The 17,613-nt window shown below is 44.0% G+C and overlaps 1 protein-coding gene across 2 annotated transcripts; it reads right to left on the bottom strand.

The window, feature by feature from the left end:
* Positions 1-1,646: 1,646 nt before the first annotated feature.
* Positions 1,647-17,346, bottom strand: LOC121561581 (E3 ubiquitin-protein ligase rnf168). Of its 2 annotated transcripts, none has more exons than XM_041874138.2 (7): positions 17,292-17,346; positions 16,431-16,860; positions 16,133-16,203; positions 15,716-15,886; positions 4,048-4,145; positions 3,516-3,591; positions 1,647-3,102 (listed from the first exon to the last, which is right to left on the bottom strand). In XM_041874138.2, exons 2-7 carry the CDS (start codon positions 16,765-16,767, stop codon positions 2,317-2,319), a joined length of 1,539 nt encoding a protein of 512 aa, XP_041730072.1. In that variant the 5' UTR covers positions 16,768-16,860; positions 17,292-17,346; the 3' UTR covers positions 1,647-2,316. The 2 variants fall into 2 exon arrangements, with proteins under 2 accessions (XP_041730072.1, XP_041730063.1); XM_041874129.2 differs by having other exon boundaries at positions 17,240-17,331.
* Between the last annotated feature and the right edge of the window lie 267 nt (positions 17,347-17,613).

Below are 17,613 nucleotides of genomic sequence, written 5' to 3'. Positions count from 1 at the left end.
TTGTTCCACATTTTGTTAAGTTACAGCCTTATTCTAAAATGTATTAAATTAATATTTTTGTTCATCAATCTACACACAACACCCCATAATGACAAAGTGAAAACAGGTTTTTATAAATTTTTGCAAATGTATAAAAAATGAAAACAGAAATACCTTATTTACATAAGTATTCAGACCCTTTGCTAGGAGACTCGAAATTGAGCTCAGGTGCATCCTGTTTCCATTGATCATCCTTGAGATGTTTCTACAACTTGATTTGAGTCCATCTGTGGTAAATTCAATTGATTGGACATGATTTGGAAAGGCACACATCTGTCTATATAAGGTCCGACAGTCGACAGTGCATGTCAGAGCAAAAACCAAACCATGAGGTCAAAGGAAGTACTGAGTAAAGGGTCTGAATACTTATGTAAATGTAATATCCGTATATATATTTATTTTCACCTGTTTTTGCTTTGTCATTATGGGGTATTGTGTGTAGATTGATGAGGGGGAAAAAACAATTGAAGAATAAGGCTGTAACAGAACAAAATATGGAAAAGGTGAAGGGGTCGGAATACTTTCCAAATGCACTGTATCTGTATTCCCAGTCATGTGAAATCCATATTAGGGGCCAATTAATGTATTTCAATTGAATGATTTCCTTATGTGAACTGTAACATTTTTGCATGTTGTGTTTATATTTTATTGTTCAGTATAGATTCAGCCGCGGCCCAATTTCTTTCTTGAGCGGATGGTCGGGGGGACGGAACATAATTACAAATAATTTGGAGATTGCAAATTGATCGCAAGAAGCACAAGCAGATATAATATTTGACTAAAACATAATCATTTCAAACCTTTTACACATTTGTATACGATCACATCTCTGTATTATGCGTGGGAATACTTGGGAACAGATTTCCAAAATTAAAATCACTTGGTGCTGATTTCCTGGTGTTCTTACAGTCTTATGTCCAACAATAAAATAAAAAACAACTACTATTTATTTTATTGCTCAGAAAACTTGGGAGGGCCAAATAAAACCAACCACAGGCCACCAGTTGGGAAACCCTGCAGCACAGTATGGTTTAGAAACTCAGTGACTGACTGACATGACAAAGATGCTTGCTGGCACCCGAAAATAACTTTCTTTCCAATAACGGATAATTACAAAAAATACTCAGATCATAATCGTATCCAGAAAATGTCCCATATCCGTTACGATACTCGTTTTGTCCGACTACTTGGCACACCCCTACTAATTTGTAAGTAACTCCCCTCACCTGGTTGTCTAAGTCTTAAAAACAAAAACCAGCAGACACTAGGCCCTCCATGGAATTTATTTGACAAATAGGAAAAACGCCGAGGATGAATAAGGCACTGTACTGTACGTTTGTTTCATCACAAAACCGAGAGCAACATCTGTCCGGTGAAGTCCACAAAGCAAATATTGCACGTAACAAACAGTTATTATTTTTATTTATTTTTGTCATTTAGCAGATGCTCTTATCCAGAGCGACTTACAGTTAGTGAGTGCATACATTATTTATTTTTTCATACTGGCCCCCCTTGGGAATCGAACCCACAACCCTGGCGTTGCAAACACCATGCTCTACCAACTGAGCTACATCCCTGCCGGCCATTCCCTTCCATACCCTGGACGACGCTGGGCCAATTGTGCGCCGCCCCATGGGTCTCCCGGTCGCGGCCGGCTACGACAGAGCCTGGAGCAGTTATATGACCTGCAGTATGGTCAAGCAAGTTCATGTTTGACAGTTTACTAAACAACTACTGGAGTGGAATAGGTGGAATGGTATCAAATACAAACACATGGTTTCTGGTGAGATTCAGCCACTTGCGAATTGACGGAAAATTCTGAAAACACACACCAAAGAAAAATAATTTCATATATAAAAAAAATTTATTGGTCAAATATTTGGGGAAGTCTGGCTTCCTTTGGCATCCATTAATACACGCCACAGGACAAGACATAACTTCCCAATTGTTTTTATTTTATTCCAAAGTAATCATTTATATGAATCTCTAGAGAAAACAATCTGAGTAAAATGAACCTACTATCAAAATAAAGTTGATCGAGCCAGTCTCTGCCATTTCCTGTGAGCACTCAAACTGTCGAAGACCCTGAAATGCATTCAAACCACAGTGAAGTCCCAGACGGTCAATGTCCAAGCAATATCTACCCTCTTCTCCCTAAGGTATTCCTTCATTCCAATCCTGACCACTTGAGCCCCCATAGGCGATAAGGCGAGACCTGTTAACAAGAGGTGATGGTGATGAGCAGTGCCACTGTAGATGCTCCAAAACACCCAGGATTCAACTGCCCAGACTGGGGAACATCTCTGTGAGGGTGGCCTGCTTACTGCCCCTCTTCAGTGGGCTGGAGGGTGTGGCAGCAGCGCTAGAGATGGTGGAGCTCCTTTCCCCCTTATTGGTGGTAGATGAGGGCCCAGACAGTCTCCTCCTCTCCACTGTGTTCCTGTTCTCTTTGGAGGTGGAGGAGTGTGAGCGCCCCCTGTTGGCCCCGCTATGACCATTCCCCTCTGGGCTGGAGCCAGAGCTGGAGTCAGGTTTCTGGCGGAGCTGGTACTGGTCGCTGGAGCCCTTGCTGCGGTCTACTGCGTGGATGGCCGCCTCGCGGTTCAGCTGCCTCTGCAGATGGAAAGCCAGCTTCCGGTCCTCCTGCTCCTGTTGCATGCGGCAGAAGAGCACCTCCTCTCTCTGGGCCAGCTCCTGGAGCAGCAGGGCCTTCTCCCCTTGGCCTACTAGGGCCACCTCTCCATGCTGCAGATAGAGGAGGGATGACGAGGAGGAAGGACAGAGCCGCTTACTGACCACCTCTGCTTCCCCTTCGTTTGGCACCTCAATGTCACAGCTCTTCCTCTTGGCCGAGGTCACTCCTCTCCTTGGGGTGCCGTGGTGGGGTGTGTGTGCCAGTGAAGTTCCCGAGGGGTCGGTCAGATGGTACACCATACTCTCTGATGACGTTGAGGCCTCACACGGCGTGCGGCAGCTCTCCGGGTAGAAGTCTAGCGTTGGCATCGGGTGCTCTGCATGCTCTTTGGAAGACCAAGGCTTCCTCTCCGAGTGCATGATATTCTCCTTCAATTGGACACAAAAGTAAACAGAAGTTAAAGATACAATATTCAAGTTTAGTTGCTAATTGTTTGTCACATTTTGCATCAAGTGTTGGCTGAGATAATGTGGAATTTCCCCCCCTCATAAAACCACAAAAACCCATCATTTTACGCAAACAATATTTGCTTTTGTTCTCATGGGTGTGGGGAGGGGTATGCCCCTCAGTTAAATTAGGTAATTTCTGGGCAATATTTCTGTCCATTTATTGGACCCCTTTTGGCTCAAGAGCATGGCCAAAGGCAAAAGTCTGTGTAGGCTCTTTATGTACATAATGTTTATCAGTCACATGTTAGGTGTATGTGGATTCTTAGAGAAGAGCATGTTTTTCAGTAAATGCTGATTGCATGAGCATTCTGGAGACTGACAAGAGGCCCAACCTTGTTAGCCATGAAGCTGGAGGTGGACCTATTCTCTGAGTTGCTGCCGTGTCTTTGTGGAATAAGGGACAAGAACCTGGAAACAAAATTAAATTGTCAGAACACTCCCTGGTAATATATTTAATTAAGTCAATTATCCAGAGCAACAAACACTAAGTGCGTTCAAACTAAGGTAGGAGACATTTTACATTTTAGTCATTTTAGCAGACGCTCTTATCCTGAGCGACTTACAGTGAGTGAGTGCATACATTTTCAACCACATATCACAATAATCACAAACAAGTTATTTATTTGTGCCATTAGCACACCGTCTAAGGTTTCTATTTAGGTTTGCATTTTGATTCTCCACCCTTCTCTCAGAAGTGCGCACTTGTTCACTCCCACTTATGGATTTACAAGCAATAGATTGGTAGGAGCTTCAACCATTTCTCACACCACCAATCTTTTTAAATCCACGAGCGAATGAGTGCACACTTCTGGAAGAGGAGAGAATTGGACCACAGTGCAAGTCTGACCACGGAAGGGGACTCACTTCTCTATATCTCCAGCGTTGGCGTTCTGTTTCTTCTTTGCTGGGGTGATGTCATTCGTCCGCGTGTTCTTCTGTGACTCAGAGATAGGTCTTGGATTCTGAAGAGAACAGGTAAAAAAAAGTTAATACAGTGAATCATTCCCAATACATAGTGCCACTAGGGCTGACCCCAATTAGTCAACAGGTCAATTGTTTGGTCAATAGGCTGTTGGTAGACCGAGATATACACTGCATTCGGAAAGTAGTCAGGCCCCTTCCCCGTTTCCACATTTTATTACGTTACAGCCTTATTCTAAAATGGATTAAGTACATAGAAATCACCAATCTCCACACAATACACCATAATGAAAGAGCGAAAACAGGTTTAGCAAAACCAGAAATACATAATTTACATAAGTATTCAGACCCTTTGCTATGAGAATCGAAATTGAGCTCAGGTGCATCCTGTTTCCATTGATCATCCTTGAGATGTTTCTACAACTTGATAGGAGTCCACCTGTGGTAAATTAAATTGATAGGACATGATTTGGAAAGGCACACACCTGTCTATATAAGGTCCCACTGTTGACAGTGCATGTCAGAGCAACCAAGCCATGAGCTCGAAGGAATTGTCCGTAGAGCTCCGAGACAGGATTGGGTCAAGGCACAGATCTGGGGAAGGTTACTAAAACATTTCTGCAGCATTGAAGGTCCCCAAGAAAACAGTGGGCTCCATCATTCTTAATTGAAAAAGTTTGGAACCACCAAGACTCTTCATAGAGCTGGCCACCTGGCCAAACTGAGCAATCAGGGGAGAAGGGCCTTGGTCAGGGAGGTGACCAAAAACCCGATGGTCACTCTGACAGAGCTCCAGAGTTCCTCTGTGGAGATGGGAGAACCTTCCAGAAGGACAACCATCTCTGCAGCACTCCACCAATCAGGCCTTTATGGTAGAGTGGCCAGACGGAAGGCACTCCTCAGTAAAAGGCACATGACAGCACGCTTGGAGTTTGCCAAAAGGCTCCTAAAGGAGTCTCAGACCAAGAGAAACAAGATTCTCTGGTCTGATGAAACCAAGATTGAACTCTTTGGCCTGAATGCCAAGTGTCACGTCTGGAGGAAACCTGGCACCATCCCTACGGTGAAGCATGGTGGTGGCAGCATCATGCTGTGGGGATGTTTTTCAGCGGCAGGGACTGGGAGACTAGTCAGGGTCGAGGGAAAGATGAACGGAGCGAAGTAAAGAGAGATCCTTGATAAAAACCTGCTCCAAAGCCCTCAGGACATTAGACTGGGGGCGAAGGTTCACCTTCCAACAGGACAACAACCCTAAGCACACAGCCAACGCAGGAGTGGCTCCGGGACAAGTCTCTAAATGTCCTTGAGTGGCCCAGCCAGAGCCCGATCGAACATCTCTGGAGACCTGAAAACAGCTGTGCACCAACGCTCCCCATCCAACCTGACAGAGCTTGAGAGGATCTGCAGAGAAGAATGGAAGAAACTCCCCAAATACAGGTGTGCCAAGCTTGTAGTGTCATACCCAAGAAGACTCAAGGCTGTAATCGCTGCCAAAGGTGCTTCAACAAAGTACTGAGTAAAGGGTCTGTATACTTAAAAATAAAATCAAAAAATTCTAAAAACCTGTTTTTTCTTTGTCATTATGGGGTACTGTGTGTAGATTGATGAGGAAAAAAACAAATTTAATCCATTTTAGAATAAGGCTGTAACATAACAAAATGTGGACAAAGTCAAGGGTTCTGAATACTTTCTGAATGCACTGTATGTGCTCATCTCAGTGAACTAATCCATTGTGGAGGCCTAGACTAAAAGCCAATTCAAATGAAATTGTATTTGTCACCGAATACAACAGGTGATGTGAAATGCTTACGAGTCCTTAACCAACAATGCAGTTCAAGAAATAGAGTTAAGAAAATATTTACTAAATTAACTAAATATTTTTTTTAAATAAAAAGTAACACAATAAAATAACAATGAGGCTATATACAGGGTCAATGTGCCGGGGTACAGGTTAGTCGAGGTAATTTGTTCATGTTGGTAGGGGTAAAGTGACTATGCATAGATAATAAAACAGCGAGTAGCAGCAGTGTAAAAACAAAGGGGGGCGGTGTCCGGGTGGCCATTTGATTAATTGTTCAGCAGTCTGATGGCTTGGGGGTAGAAGCTGTTAAGGAGCCTTTTGGTCCTAGACTTGGCGCTCCGGTACCGCTTGCCATGCGGTAGCAGAGAGAACAGTCTATGACTTGGGTGACTGGAGTCTTCAACAATTTTTTGGGCTTTCCTCTGACACCGCCTAGTATATAGGTCCAGGATGTCAGGAAGCTTGGCCCCAGTGATGTACTGGGCCGTATGCACAACCCTCTGTAGCGCCTATGGTCAGATGCCGACCAGTTGCCATACCAGGCGGTGATGCAACCGGTCAGGATGCTCTCGATGGTGCAGCTGTTGAACTTTTTGAGGATCTGGGGACCATTGGCAAATCTTTTCAGTCTCCTGAGGGGGAAAAGGTGTTGTCGTGCCCTCTTTACGACTGTCTTGGTGTGTTTGAACCATGATAGTTTGTTGGTGATGTGGACACCAAGGAACTTGAAACTCTCGACCCCCTCCACTACAGCCCCGTTGATGTGAATGGGGGCGTGTTCAGCCCTCTTTTTCCTGTAGTCCACGATCAGCTCCTTTGTTTTGCTCACGTTGAAGGAGAGGTTGTTGTCCTGGCACCACTCTGCCAGGTCTCTGACCTCCTTCTTATAGGCTGTCTCATCGTTGTCGGTGATCAGGCCTACCATTGTTGTGTCGTCAGCAAACTTAATGATGGTGTTTGAGTCGTGCTTTGCCACGCAGTTGTGGGTGAACAGGGAGTACAGGAGGGGACTAAGCACGCACCCCTGAGGGGCCCCAGTGTTGAGGATCAGCGTGGCAGATGTGTTGTTGTCTACCCTTACCACCTGGGGCCGGCCCATCAGGAAGTCCAGGATCCAGTTGCAGAGGGAGGTGTTTAGTCCCAGGGTCCTTATCTTAGTGATGAGCTTTGTGGGCACTATGGTGTTAAACGCTGAGCTGTAGTCAATGAACAGCATTCTCACATAGGTGTTCCTATTGTCCAGCTGGGAAAGGGCAGTGTGGAGTGCGATAGAGATTGCATCATCTGTGGATCTGTTGGGGCAATATGCGAATTGGAGTGGGTCTAGGGTTTCCAGGATGATGGTGTTGAAGTGAGCCATGACCAGCCTTTCAAAGCACTTCATGGCTACCGAAGTACTACGGGGCGGTAGTCATTTAGGCAGGTTACCTTCACTTTATTGGGCACAGGGACTATGGTGGTCTGCTTGAAACATGTAGGTAGACTCGGTTAGGGAGAGGTTGAAAATGTCAGTTAAGACACTTGCCAGTTGGTCTGCGCATGCTCTGAGTACACGTCCTGGTAACCCATCTGTCCCCGCGGCCTTGTGAATGTTGACCTGTTTAAAGATCTTGCTCACATCGGCTATGGAGTGCGTGATAACACAGTCGTCCGGAACAGCTGGCGCTCTCATGCATGCTTCAGTGTTGCTTCCCTCGAAGCGACCATAAAAAGGCATTTAGCTCGTCTGGTAGGCTCGCGTCACTGGGCAGCTCGCAGCTGGGTTTCCCTTTGTAGTCCATAATAGTTTACATGCCCTGCCACATCCGACAAGCGTCAGAGCCGGTGTAGTAGGATTCAATCTTAGTCCTGTATTGACGCTTTGCCTGTTTGATGGTTCGTCTGAGGGCATAGCGGGATTTCTTATAAGCGTCCGGATTAGTGTCCCGCTCCTTGAAAGCGGCAGCTCTAGCCTTTAGCTCAGTGCAGATGTTGCCTTTAAACCATGGCTTCTGGTTGGGATATGTATGTACGGTCACTGTGGGGACAACGTCGTCGATGCACTTATTGATGAAGCCGGTGACTGAGGTGGTATACTCCTCAATGCCATTGGATGAATCCCGGAACATATTCCAGTCTGTGCTAGCAAAACAGTCCTGTAGCGTAGCATCCGCGTCATCTGACCACTTCCGTATTGAGCGAGTCACTGGTACTTCCTGCTTTAGTTTTTGCTTGTAAGCAGGAATCAGTGGGATAGAATTATGATGAGATTTGCCAAATGGAGGGCTTGGTAGAGCTTTGTATGCGTCTCTGTGTGTGGATTAAAGGTGGTCTAGAGTTTTTTCCCTCTGGTTGCAAATGTGACATGCTGGTAGAAATGAGGTAAAACGGATTTAAGTTTGCCTGCATTAAAGTCACCGGCCACTAGGAGCGCCTAGTGGTAAATAGACGGCTACGAAAAATATAGATGAAAACGCTCTTGGTAGATAGTGTGGTCTACAGTTCATCATGAGGTACTCTACCTGAGGCGAGAAATACCTTGAGACTTCCTTAATATTAGACATCGCGCACCAGCTGTTATTGACAAATAGACACCCGCCCCCAGCCCTCGCCTTACCAGACTTAGCTGTTCTGTCCTGCCGATGCACGGAAAACCCAGCTAAATGTATATTATCCGTGTCGTCGTTCAGCCACGACTCGGTGAAACATAAGATATTACAGTTTAATGTCCCGTTGGTAGGATAGTCTCGAACGGATAGCATCCAGTTTATTTTCCAGTGATTGCACGTTGGCCAATAGAACGGATGGTAGAGGCGGGTTACCCACTCGCCGACGAATTCTAACAAGGCACCCTGATCTCCACCCCCTGTATTTCCGTCTTTTCTTCACGCGAATGACAGGGATTTGGGCCTGGTCTCGGAGAAGCAGTATATCCTTCGCGTTGGAATCATTAAAGAAAAAATCTTTGTCCAGTTCGAGGTGAGTAATCGCTGTTCTGATACCCAGAAGCTCTTTTTGGTCATAAGAGACGGTAGCAGCAACATTATGTACAAAATAAGTTTCAAACAATGCGAAGAAAATACACAAAATAGCACAGTTGGTAAGGAGCCCGTAAAACGGCAGCCATCCCCTCCGGCGCCAATGTAACCTTATGGAGGGTGTGATGCAATTACGGAGCCTCCAGAGGCATGCACAGGCCAAATCGAGCTCCGTACCGCATCGCCATGCGCCTCACAAATGTTGTAACAATGTGGAGGGCTCTGTATAGCTCTGCATTGACATGATTGGTTGACGGTAGGTTGGGGTGGTACAACCTGTATAAACAAACTCACTTCCTTGACAACTTCCTTCACAACAGTTCTGCACTGCTCCGCAAAGCGCAAGAAGTATGCCCTGACTTATGCAGAGGCCTATCACTGTAGATGCTGCATGGCCAATCCAGACGTCGGATTGACCATGCAGCGCCCAGATGCACAATGTACTTCTCTCTCCAGAATGCGTTCTCTTCCTGTCAATTTGTGCACATTAATTCTCCTAACTTCATTGTGTGAATTGTTTGCGTTTGATTGTTAGTGTATATCACTTCTCCATTACATATATCACCAGTAGTACATTTACCGTTAATTCCTAATCTACAATTTTTGTTTGGTTATGGTAATTTATGTTAATGCATTCCATTTATTATTATTATTATTATTATTCCAGTCGTACCGTTGTCATTGTCGGAGTTCACAAGAGAGAGAAACAAGTTTTGGTTTATTTCATTCCATTTACGAGTTTTGTCAAATCAATTTAGACATTGTCTTTTGTTTGGAGCGCTCCTGTCAATGTTGAGTAAGGACTCGCACCTGATTACGCATAGAAGTATATAGGCCTATAGGCTACCTGGCCTGTGCGCAAATGTAGGCATATAATGTAGGCATACACATCTGATATTATTTCTGATTGGCTCAACGCACCACCATCAATGAGCTGTGGAGCTTCTCAAAGTAATTTTTTCTTCAACTCAAACAGCAAGCAAACAAAGTCTGTTTTTATCTGTTGAGAATGACAATAGTTCCTTAATGTATTACAAAAATCTTTACAGCTCTCTCCCTTTCGATAACCATTCAGCGTGAAAGGGGAAAATGTCATGCTCCAGTGGAAACATCATAAAATAGGCCTACCTGGTTACTTCTTATCAGTGCTTGACTTGGACTGAAATAGGTTATGTTTCCATTTAGGTGCTGGAGCCCCACAATACTTTTGAGCTAATATTCTATTAGAGGAACAGAAGCTCAAGCAGTAGACAATTTGAGGTGCTGGTACTTGGCTCCGGTGAGCTCCTGCCCAAGTCAAGCACTTATTATCCCTTGTGCAAACAGCCTACAGCTGTCTGTTCCGAGCTCACTGGCCCGGGAAACTCTGAGGGCCCGGAATATTTCATAAAATGTTGCAAGTTTGCTAGCACAAGCATGGGGCCGGACCCAAGTTGATACAATGTTTCAAGTTCATTGCTGACAGGCCATTTTTATCCGGATATTTTCTACCTGCAGACTGCAATGTTTTTATTTGTTGGCTTATAGGCTATTTTTACACAGTTGGCAATGACAATATAAGTTACTTTTTAGGTTTGTATCATTTTTATTTAGATTTGGATAGAATTTTGATTAACCACATGACAATAATTTTGACATATGAAGACATTATCAATGTAAACTGAAAATGTGCATATGAAAACCATAACTAGCACGCAGGTCGGTAGAAATGGTAAGATAAATTGGCATTCCACATGAGAAAGGTTGCCAAGTCCTCATGTAGCCTATTACCAGCAACTTCAGGAGAGTAATGGCAGAATCTGAGAAAGCCAGCAGGAGCGGGAGGAGAATGTTTGGGTCAGGCTACGTTATTTTTTTTCTTTGTGTTTTATTTCATCAAACAGTAAGCTTAAAGAATCAGACAAGCTCAATGCATATAGTTGATTTTATTAAAAAACATAGGGTGTGTCTATATGGAAAAATACACAATGTCAACCAATAGATTGGTAGAAAGAACAGACGACTTTCGGTCGACCAAGATTTTCTTTAGTCGGGGACAGCCATAAGTGCCACCCACCCGTATTTTCTTATTTTAAAACAGCAATCAACTACCTTACCAGGATATATTGTTGACAAGAGGTCATTTTACAGGTTTGCAAATAACTCATTTAGCAAGTTGTACAGTACACGCAAATTGATCATTTTCTTCTCAGATTGGTTGTCTTACATTACCTCACAATATCATAGACTCCATAAATTGTGAGCTCATTTGTTGATAAAATAATTACTAAGGAAATTGTGGAAAGAAACAGTCATTGATGGTCTAATGGTGGATGTTGATTAACCCCCGCAGCTCTCTGATTTAAGGGGGATGGGTTAAATGGGTAAGACCCATTTCAGTTGAATGCATTCTGTTGTACCACTGACTAGGTATCCCCCTTTCCCTAATGTAAGAGAGATGCCCCGTGTGAGGTGCATATACTGGGAGTTACGCGTATGTTTCGTTTGCTGATTATATAGTTGAATTGATGGATGTATATTGATCTGTAACTAGTGTTGGGGTCGTTACAACAAAAAAGTAACATATGAACTATTACTTTTTTCAACAATAACAAATTACTTCACTTATTACTCCCTGGGAAAAGTAATTAGTTACACTACTAAGCGGCTATATCGTTCCGCTAATAAAGGACTAGTAAAGGACCAGTGCACTACTTTATTATTGTTATTAAGATTTTTGAGGGGGTGCTACAGCACCCTCAGCACCTCTACTTCCCGCAGCTATGTAGTAATGGCTCCTGAGGGGATGGCTGTTAGTTTTTTTGTGTTGCTTGTAACTTATTTTTAACTTATTGTGTACACAATGTTGCTGCTACCATCTCTTATGACCGAAAATAACTTCTGGACATCAGAACAGCGATTACTCACCTCGAACTGGACGAAGATTTTTTCTTTAACCTCTTAAGGATAATTTTTTGGGTTCCATCATCTTTGAAATGCAAGAGAAAGGCCACATTATAATATTGCAGTTTAGTTTAGGTGCCATTTCGATTTTGGCCACTAGATGGCATCAGTGTGTGCAAAGTTTCAGATTGATCCAGTGAAGCATTGCAATACTGGACTATTTTGTATCAAGTCTGCCCAAATGTGCCGAATTGGTCAATTGATACATTTTCAAGTACATAACTATAGAGAACATACAAGAATGACATGGTAATACAAAATGTAAGTTTACACACTCCCAGGAATGTCATACATGATGGATCATTAGCTTATACACTAACTTTCACACATCTAGATGGCCGGGCGTGGTGGGTGTGGAGTCAGACAGCAGGGATTCAAACTGTAGAACCCAGTTCCTACATTTGAATATAAAAATGGATTTTATCAAACAAAACTATGCTACATTTTATCTCTGGGACCATTAGGATGACAAATCAGAGCAAGATTACTGAATGCAAGTACATAATTTACCTTCAGAGGTGAACCAGTTGCCGTGATAATTTTTTTGTTGTGCACTCTCCTCAAACAATAGCATGGTATTTTGTCACAATAATAGCTACTGTAAATTGTACAGTACAGTTAGATTAACAAGAATTTAAGCTTTCTGCCCACATTAGACATGTCTATGTCCTGGAAAGTTTGCTGTTACTTACAACAGTCATGCTAATGACATTAGCATACATTAGCTCAACTGTCCCGTATACGGGACACCAATCCCGTAGAGGGTAACAAGTCCGACGCGAAGGATATACTGCTTTCTCTGGAACGGGCCCATTTGCGTGAAAAAAAGACTGAGATAAAGGGGGCGTAGGTTGGGCTGCCTTCTGAGAATTCATAGACAAGATAGTAAACCACTACCATCCGTTCTACTGGCCAACGTGTAATCATTGGAATATCTTGTGTTTCACCGAGTCGTGGCTGAACGACGACACGGATAATATAGAGCTGGCGGGATTTCCATGCATCGGCAGGACAGAGATGCTACGCCTGGTAAGACGAGGGGCGGGTTGTGTGTCTATTTGTCAATAACAGCTGGTGCGCGATGTCTTATATTAAAGAAGTCTTGAGGTATTGCTTAACTGAGGTAGAGTACCTCATGATAAGCTGTAGACCACACTATCTACCAAGAGAGTTCTCATCTATATTATTCGTAGACGTCTATTTACCACCACAAACAGATGCTGGCACTAAGACCGCACTCAACGAGCTGTATAAGGCCATAAGCAAACAAGAAAATGCTCATCCAGAAGCGGCACTCCTAGTGGCCGGGGACTTTAATGCAGACAAACTTAAATCCGTTTTACCTCATTTCTACCAGCATGTCACATGTGCAACCAGAAGAAAAAAAATACTCTAGACCACCTTTACTCCACACACAGAGACGCATACAAAGCTCTCCCTCGCCCTCCATTTGGCAAATCTGACCATAATTATATCCTCCTGATTCCTGCTTACAAGCTAAAACTAAAGCAGGAAGTACCAGTGACTCACTCAATACGGAAGTGGTCAGATGACGCGGATGCTACGCTACAGGACTGTTTTGCTAGCACAGACCGGAATATGTTCCGGACAACATCCAATGGCATTGAGGAGTATACCACCTCAGTCATCGGCTTCATCAATAAGTGCGTCGACGACTTCGTCCCCACAGTGACCGTACGTACATATCCCAACCAGAAGTCATGGATTACAGGCAACATCCGCATCAAGCTAAAGGCTAGAGCTGCTGCTTTCAAGGAGCGGGACACTAATCTGGACTCTTATAAGAAATCCTCCTACGCCCTCAGACTAACCATCAACAAGCTAAGCATCAATACAGGATTAAGATTTAATCCTACTACACCGGCTCTGATGCTCGTCCATGTGGCAGGGCTTGAAAACTATTACGGACTACAAAGGGAAACCCAGCCGTGAGTTGCCCAGTGACGCGAGCCTACCAGACGAGCTAAATGCCTTTTATGTTCGCTTCGAGGGAAACAACACTGAAGCATGTATGAGAGCACCAGCTGTTCCGACGACTTTGTGATAACGCTCTCGGTAGCCGATGTGAGCAAGACCTTTAAACAGGTCAACATTCTCAAATCCACGGGGACAGACGGATTACCAGGACGTGTACTCAAAGCATGCGCGGACCAACTGGCAAGTGTCTTCACTGACATTTTCAACCTCTCCCTGACCGAGTCTGTAATACCTACATGTTTCAAGCCGACCACCATAGTCCATGTGCCCAAGGAAGCGAAGGTAACCTGCCTAAATGATTACCGCCCGTAGCCCTCACGTCGGCAGCCATGAAGTGCTTTGAAAGGCTGGTCATGGCTGACATCAACAGCATTATCCCGGATACCCTAGACCCACTCCAATTCACATACCGCCCTAACAGATCCACAGATGATGCAATCTCAATCGCACTTCACACTGCCCTTTCCCACCTGGACAAAAGGAACAGCTACGTGAGAATGCTGAAAAGATTTGGCATGGGTCCCCAGATCCTCAAAAAGTTATACAGCTGCACCATCGAGAGCATCCTGACTGGTTGCATCACCACTTGGTATGGCAACTGCTTGGCATCTGACCGTAAGCCGCTACAGAGGGTAGTGCGTACGGCCCAGCACATCACTGGGGCCAAGCTTCCTACCATCCAGGACCTATATACTAGGCGGTGTCAGAGGAAAGCCCAACAAATTGTCAAACACTCCAGTCACCCAAGTCATAGACTGTTCTCACTGCTACCGCACGGCAAGCGGTACCGGAGCGCCAAGTCTAGGACCAAAAGGCTCCTTAACAGCTTCTAGCCCAAGCCATAAGACTGCTGAACAATTAATCAAATGGCCACCAGGACTATTTATATTGACACCCCCCACCTCCATTTGTTTTTACACCGCTGCTACCCGCTGTCTATTATCTATGTAGTCACTTTACCCCTACCTACATGTAGAAATTACCTAGACTAACCTGTACCCCCTCACATTGACTCGGTACCGGTACCCCCTGTATATAGCCTCGTTAATGTTATTTTATTGTGTTACTTTTTACTTTATTTGGTAAATATTTTAACTCTTTCTTGAACTGCATTGTTGGTTTATAAGGGCTTGTAAGTAAGCATTTCATGGTAAGCTGTTGTATTCGGTGCATGCATCAAATAAAGTTTGATTTGATATATGTCTTTAGTAGCAGATCAGGTCTTGGAATTTTTCCGCTGTTGGCGTGTTGACTTTGCAGGTGCTTCAAGAGTTTAGAAGTCGTGTTTTTTTTTTATATTGCACAAACAGAGGGAATACTAATCATCACAAATATTAATTTGTATAAACAACTAATAGGAAGGGAATGATAACAAAAGTAATGACGACTTATCTTTGATCAGTAAATGTAATATTATTACTCAAATTGGAACAGTACCGTTATATTACTCGTTACCACAAAAAGTAATATTATTCCTGCACTGCGTTACCCCCAATACTGTTTGTAACCAAATGCATCTCAAAGTTTGAACCGTACATTGTAGCCTATGCTGTTTCTCTGACATTGCGTTCCGTTCTTGGTTTCAGATTTCCACCTATGTCATTGACCTGAAAAGATAATGCAAGCTTCTAAGATTAGAACACTAATTGTACCTTTACCTACACAACCTGTAAACCTGATCTGCTACTATACAGACCAAATCAATTGAATTGATACATTATTGCAATTTGCCTTTTTGTCAGCAATAAACTATATGTTCTTATGAAAAAGTGAAACTGGTCTGAGTGGCTCTAAAAATGAGGGAGAACCTGAGTACACTGTAATCCGATATTACACAGATTATTAAACCCACCAGCTCCTGGCTGAGCAGTCTGGCCAGCTTCTCGTCGTTCTCCAGCTGCCTCTCCTCGTGCTTCCTTCTCTCCTCCGCCAGGCGCTCCTCCTCGCCTGCGAGTAGACTCTGGATGTACTCCTCACTTGCTTTCCTCTCTGCCTCCTCCAGGGTACGCTTCTCCTCTAATAGCTGGAAAAGGGTCAGAGGTCATGTCAAGTGTATTCTATGTGACTATAGAGTGTAGTAAAATGTAAACTTGCATTATAACTTGGGCCAAGAGTTTTCCCTGAGGCTGCGATCGGACCATAAAAAAACTGTAGAACCTAGGTCCATAACTATGGCCCAGAGTTTTTCCTGGTCACGTTACGTGGTCAGGAAAAACTCAGGACCAGGAAAAACTCAGGACCCTAGGTATAATTTACCCTGATAATTCACCTTGCTGATTTGTTCCTCGTACTCTCTCCGTACCTCTCCAGGCTGACTGACTTTGGGTCCGGGGACCAATACTGGAGGCAGAGGGAAATGGAAGGTAAACAAACAGGTCAACCGACCTCGCGTAACCCACAACAGTGAGAATAAATAGATTTGTCTGATTCCAAGGTGCTGTGTGGACCCATAATTACCTCAAAGCATACCCAACCCAGCTGTACTAAAGGACACAGGCCATTTGGATGTCACTTATTGTTAAATTAATGTTAAATGGAAAACACATACAGTGTGTCAGTCACTTAACTGTTTTCATCCTCCTCCTCCTGTCCACTGAGCCTGCGTTGGCACTGCATGGGGAACGCCACCTGCACCCGCTGCCACAGCTCATCGTTGACCAGGGTCTTGTTCCGGCCGTTGAGCCGTGCCCACGTTGACACCCGCTTGCGACACAGCGGGCAGCACAGATTGGCCTTGTCCACCGTCTCCAGGAAGCAGGGCTTGCAGAAGGTGTGGCTGCACGGCAACGTCACCGGCTCCAGAAAGATCTCTAGGCAAACAGGGCAGAGGCAGTCGGCTCGGGACAACCCCCCCGTGACTTCCCCCTCTGGCGCGGCCATCTCCATTTCAGACACTGGCGGCATCGCTCTGCTTTTCTTTCTGTTGATGCCTCCTTCTGTAGTTGTATCAAGTCCAAATGCACACCAGTGGTTCCTGTGTTGTTTCAGTGGCTAACTCTGTAAGGGAGGAACAGTCAAAGTAATCAAGTAGAAGCCACATTAGCTAGCTAAAATAATTTACTTACATGTAGCTAGGTATCTAGCTAGCTAGCAAAATAGAGTTACTCTAAGAGTATGCTCAGACAAACCATAGCTAAAAGATTTAGCCAGTTTGCTAGGCTTAGCTATATAAATGGTTACCTATTACAATAGGAGAGAACTAGCTAGCTAGCCAGCCAACTATAAAGTTCCAAACTAAAGCCAAGGTAGCCAGTTTTGTATCAGTGCTAAACCTCAAGCACTAACAACGGAGTTGAGAATTCTTGGCTATCGAAAAACAAGTTACATTACAAGCTCTGATAGAATTTACGAATGAATAGCATTTAAATGTCCATACATTGACGACATCTACTTATAAGAGTTTTGTTTGCAGCCCCAGAAAAACACACACATAGTGCTTGAAATCCCGGGCAAATCATCAGCGTCTCGTCAGCAACACTAAAAAGGTACTTCCGTGTCACGGAATTTCGAAAATGTCCCAAATAAAAGTCCTCCACGTAATAGTAGAAAAGTGTCAATAACCTGTTTCTATTCAAAATTATTGTCTAAACATTAAAGAATGATTCATATTTGTTCATATTTAACTGACATTTGAATTAAATGTGGGTTTTAAAACTTGTTCCTAAGTCAAAGAAATGCCCCCAATGTGAATCACTGTATATGGAATGCATATTGGTTTAAGAGCAAAAACTATTCTGGGTGCCTCAGTAA

Source organism: Coregonus clupeaformis, unplaced genomic scaffold (assembly GCF_020615455.1).
Source record: "Coregonus clupeaformis isolate EN_2021a unplaced genomic scaffold, ASM2061545v1 scaf1762, whole genome shotgun sequence".
Taxonomy (NCBI): Eukaryota; Metazoa; Chordata; class Actinopteri; order Salmoniformes; family Salmonidae; genus Coregonus; species Coregonus clupeaformis.
Note: the sequence above shows the minus strand (reverse complement) of the source record. Positions and strands in the feature narration are given on the sequence as shown.

Coding starts and splice junctions, on each gene's coding strand:
- LOC121561581 (XM_041874138.2), bottom strand. CDS start 16,767: ATGCCGCCAGTGTCTGAAATGGAGATGGCCGCGCCAGAGGGGGAAGTC. Junction 16,204..16,430: donor GGAGGAGGAGGATGAAAACA/GTTAAGTGACTG, acceptor CTCTGCCTCCAG/TATTGGTCCCCGGACCCAAA. Junction 3,592..4,047: donor AACGCTGGAGATATAGAGAA/GTGAGTCCCCTT, acceptor TTTTGTTTCCAG/GTTCTTGTCCCTTATTCCAC.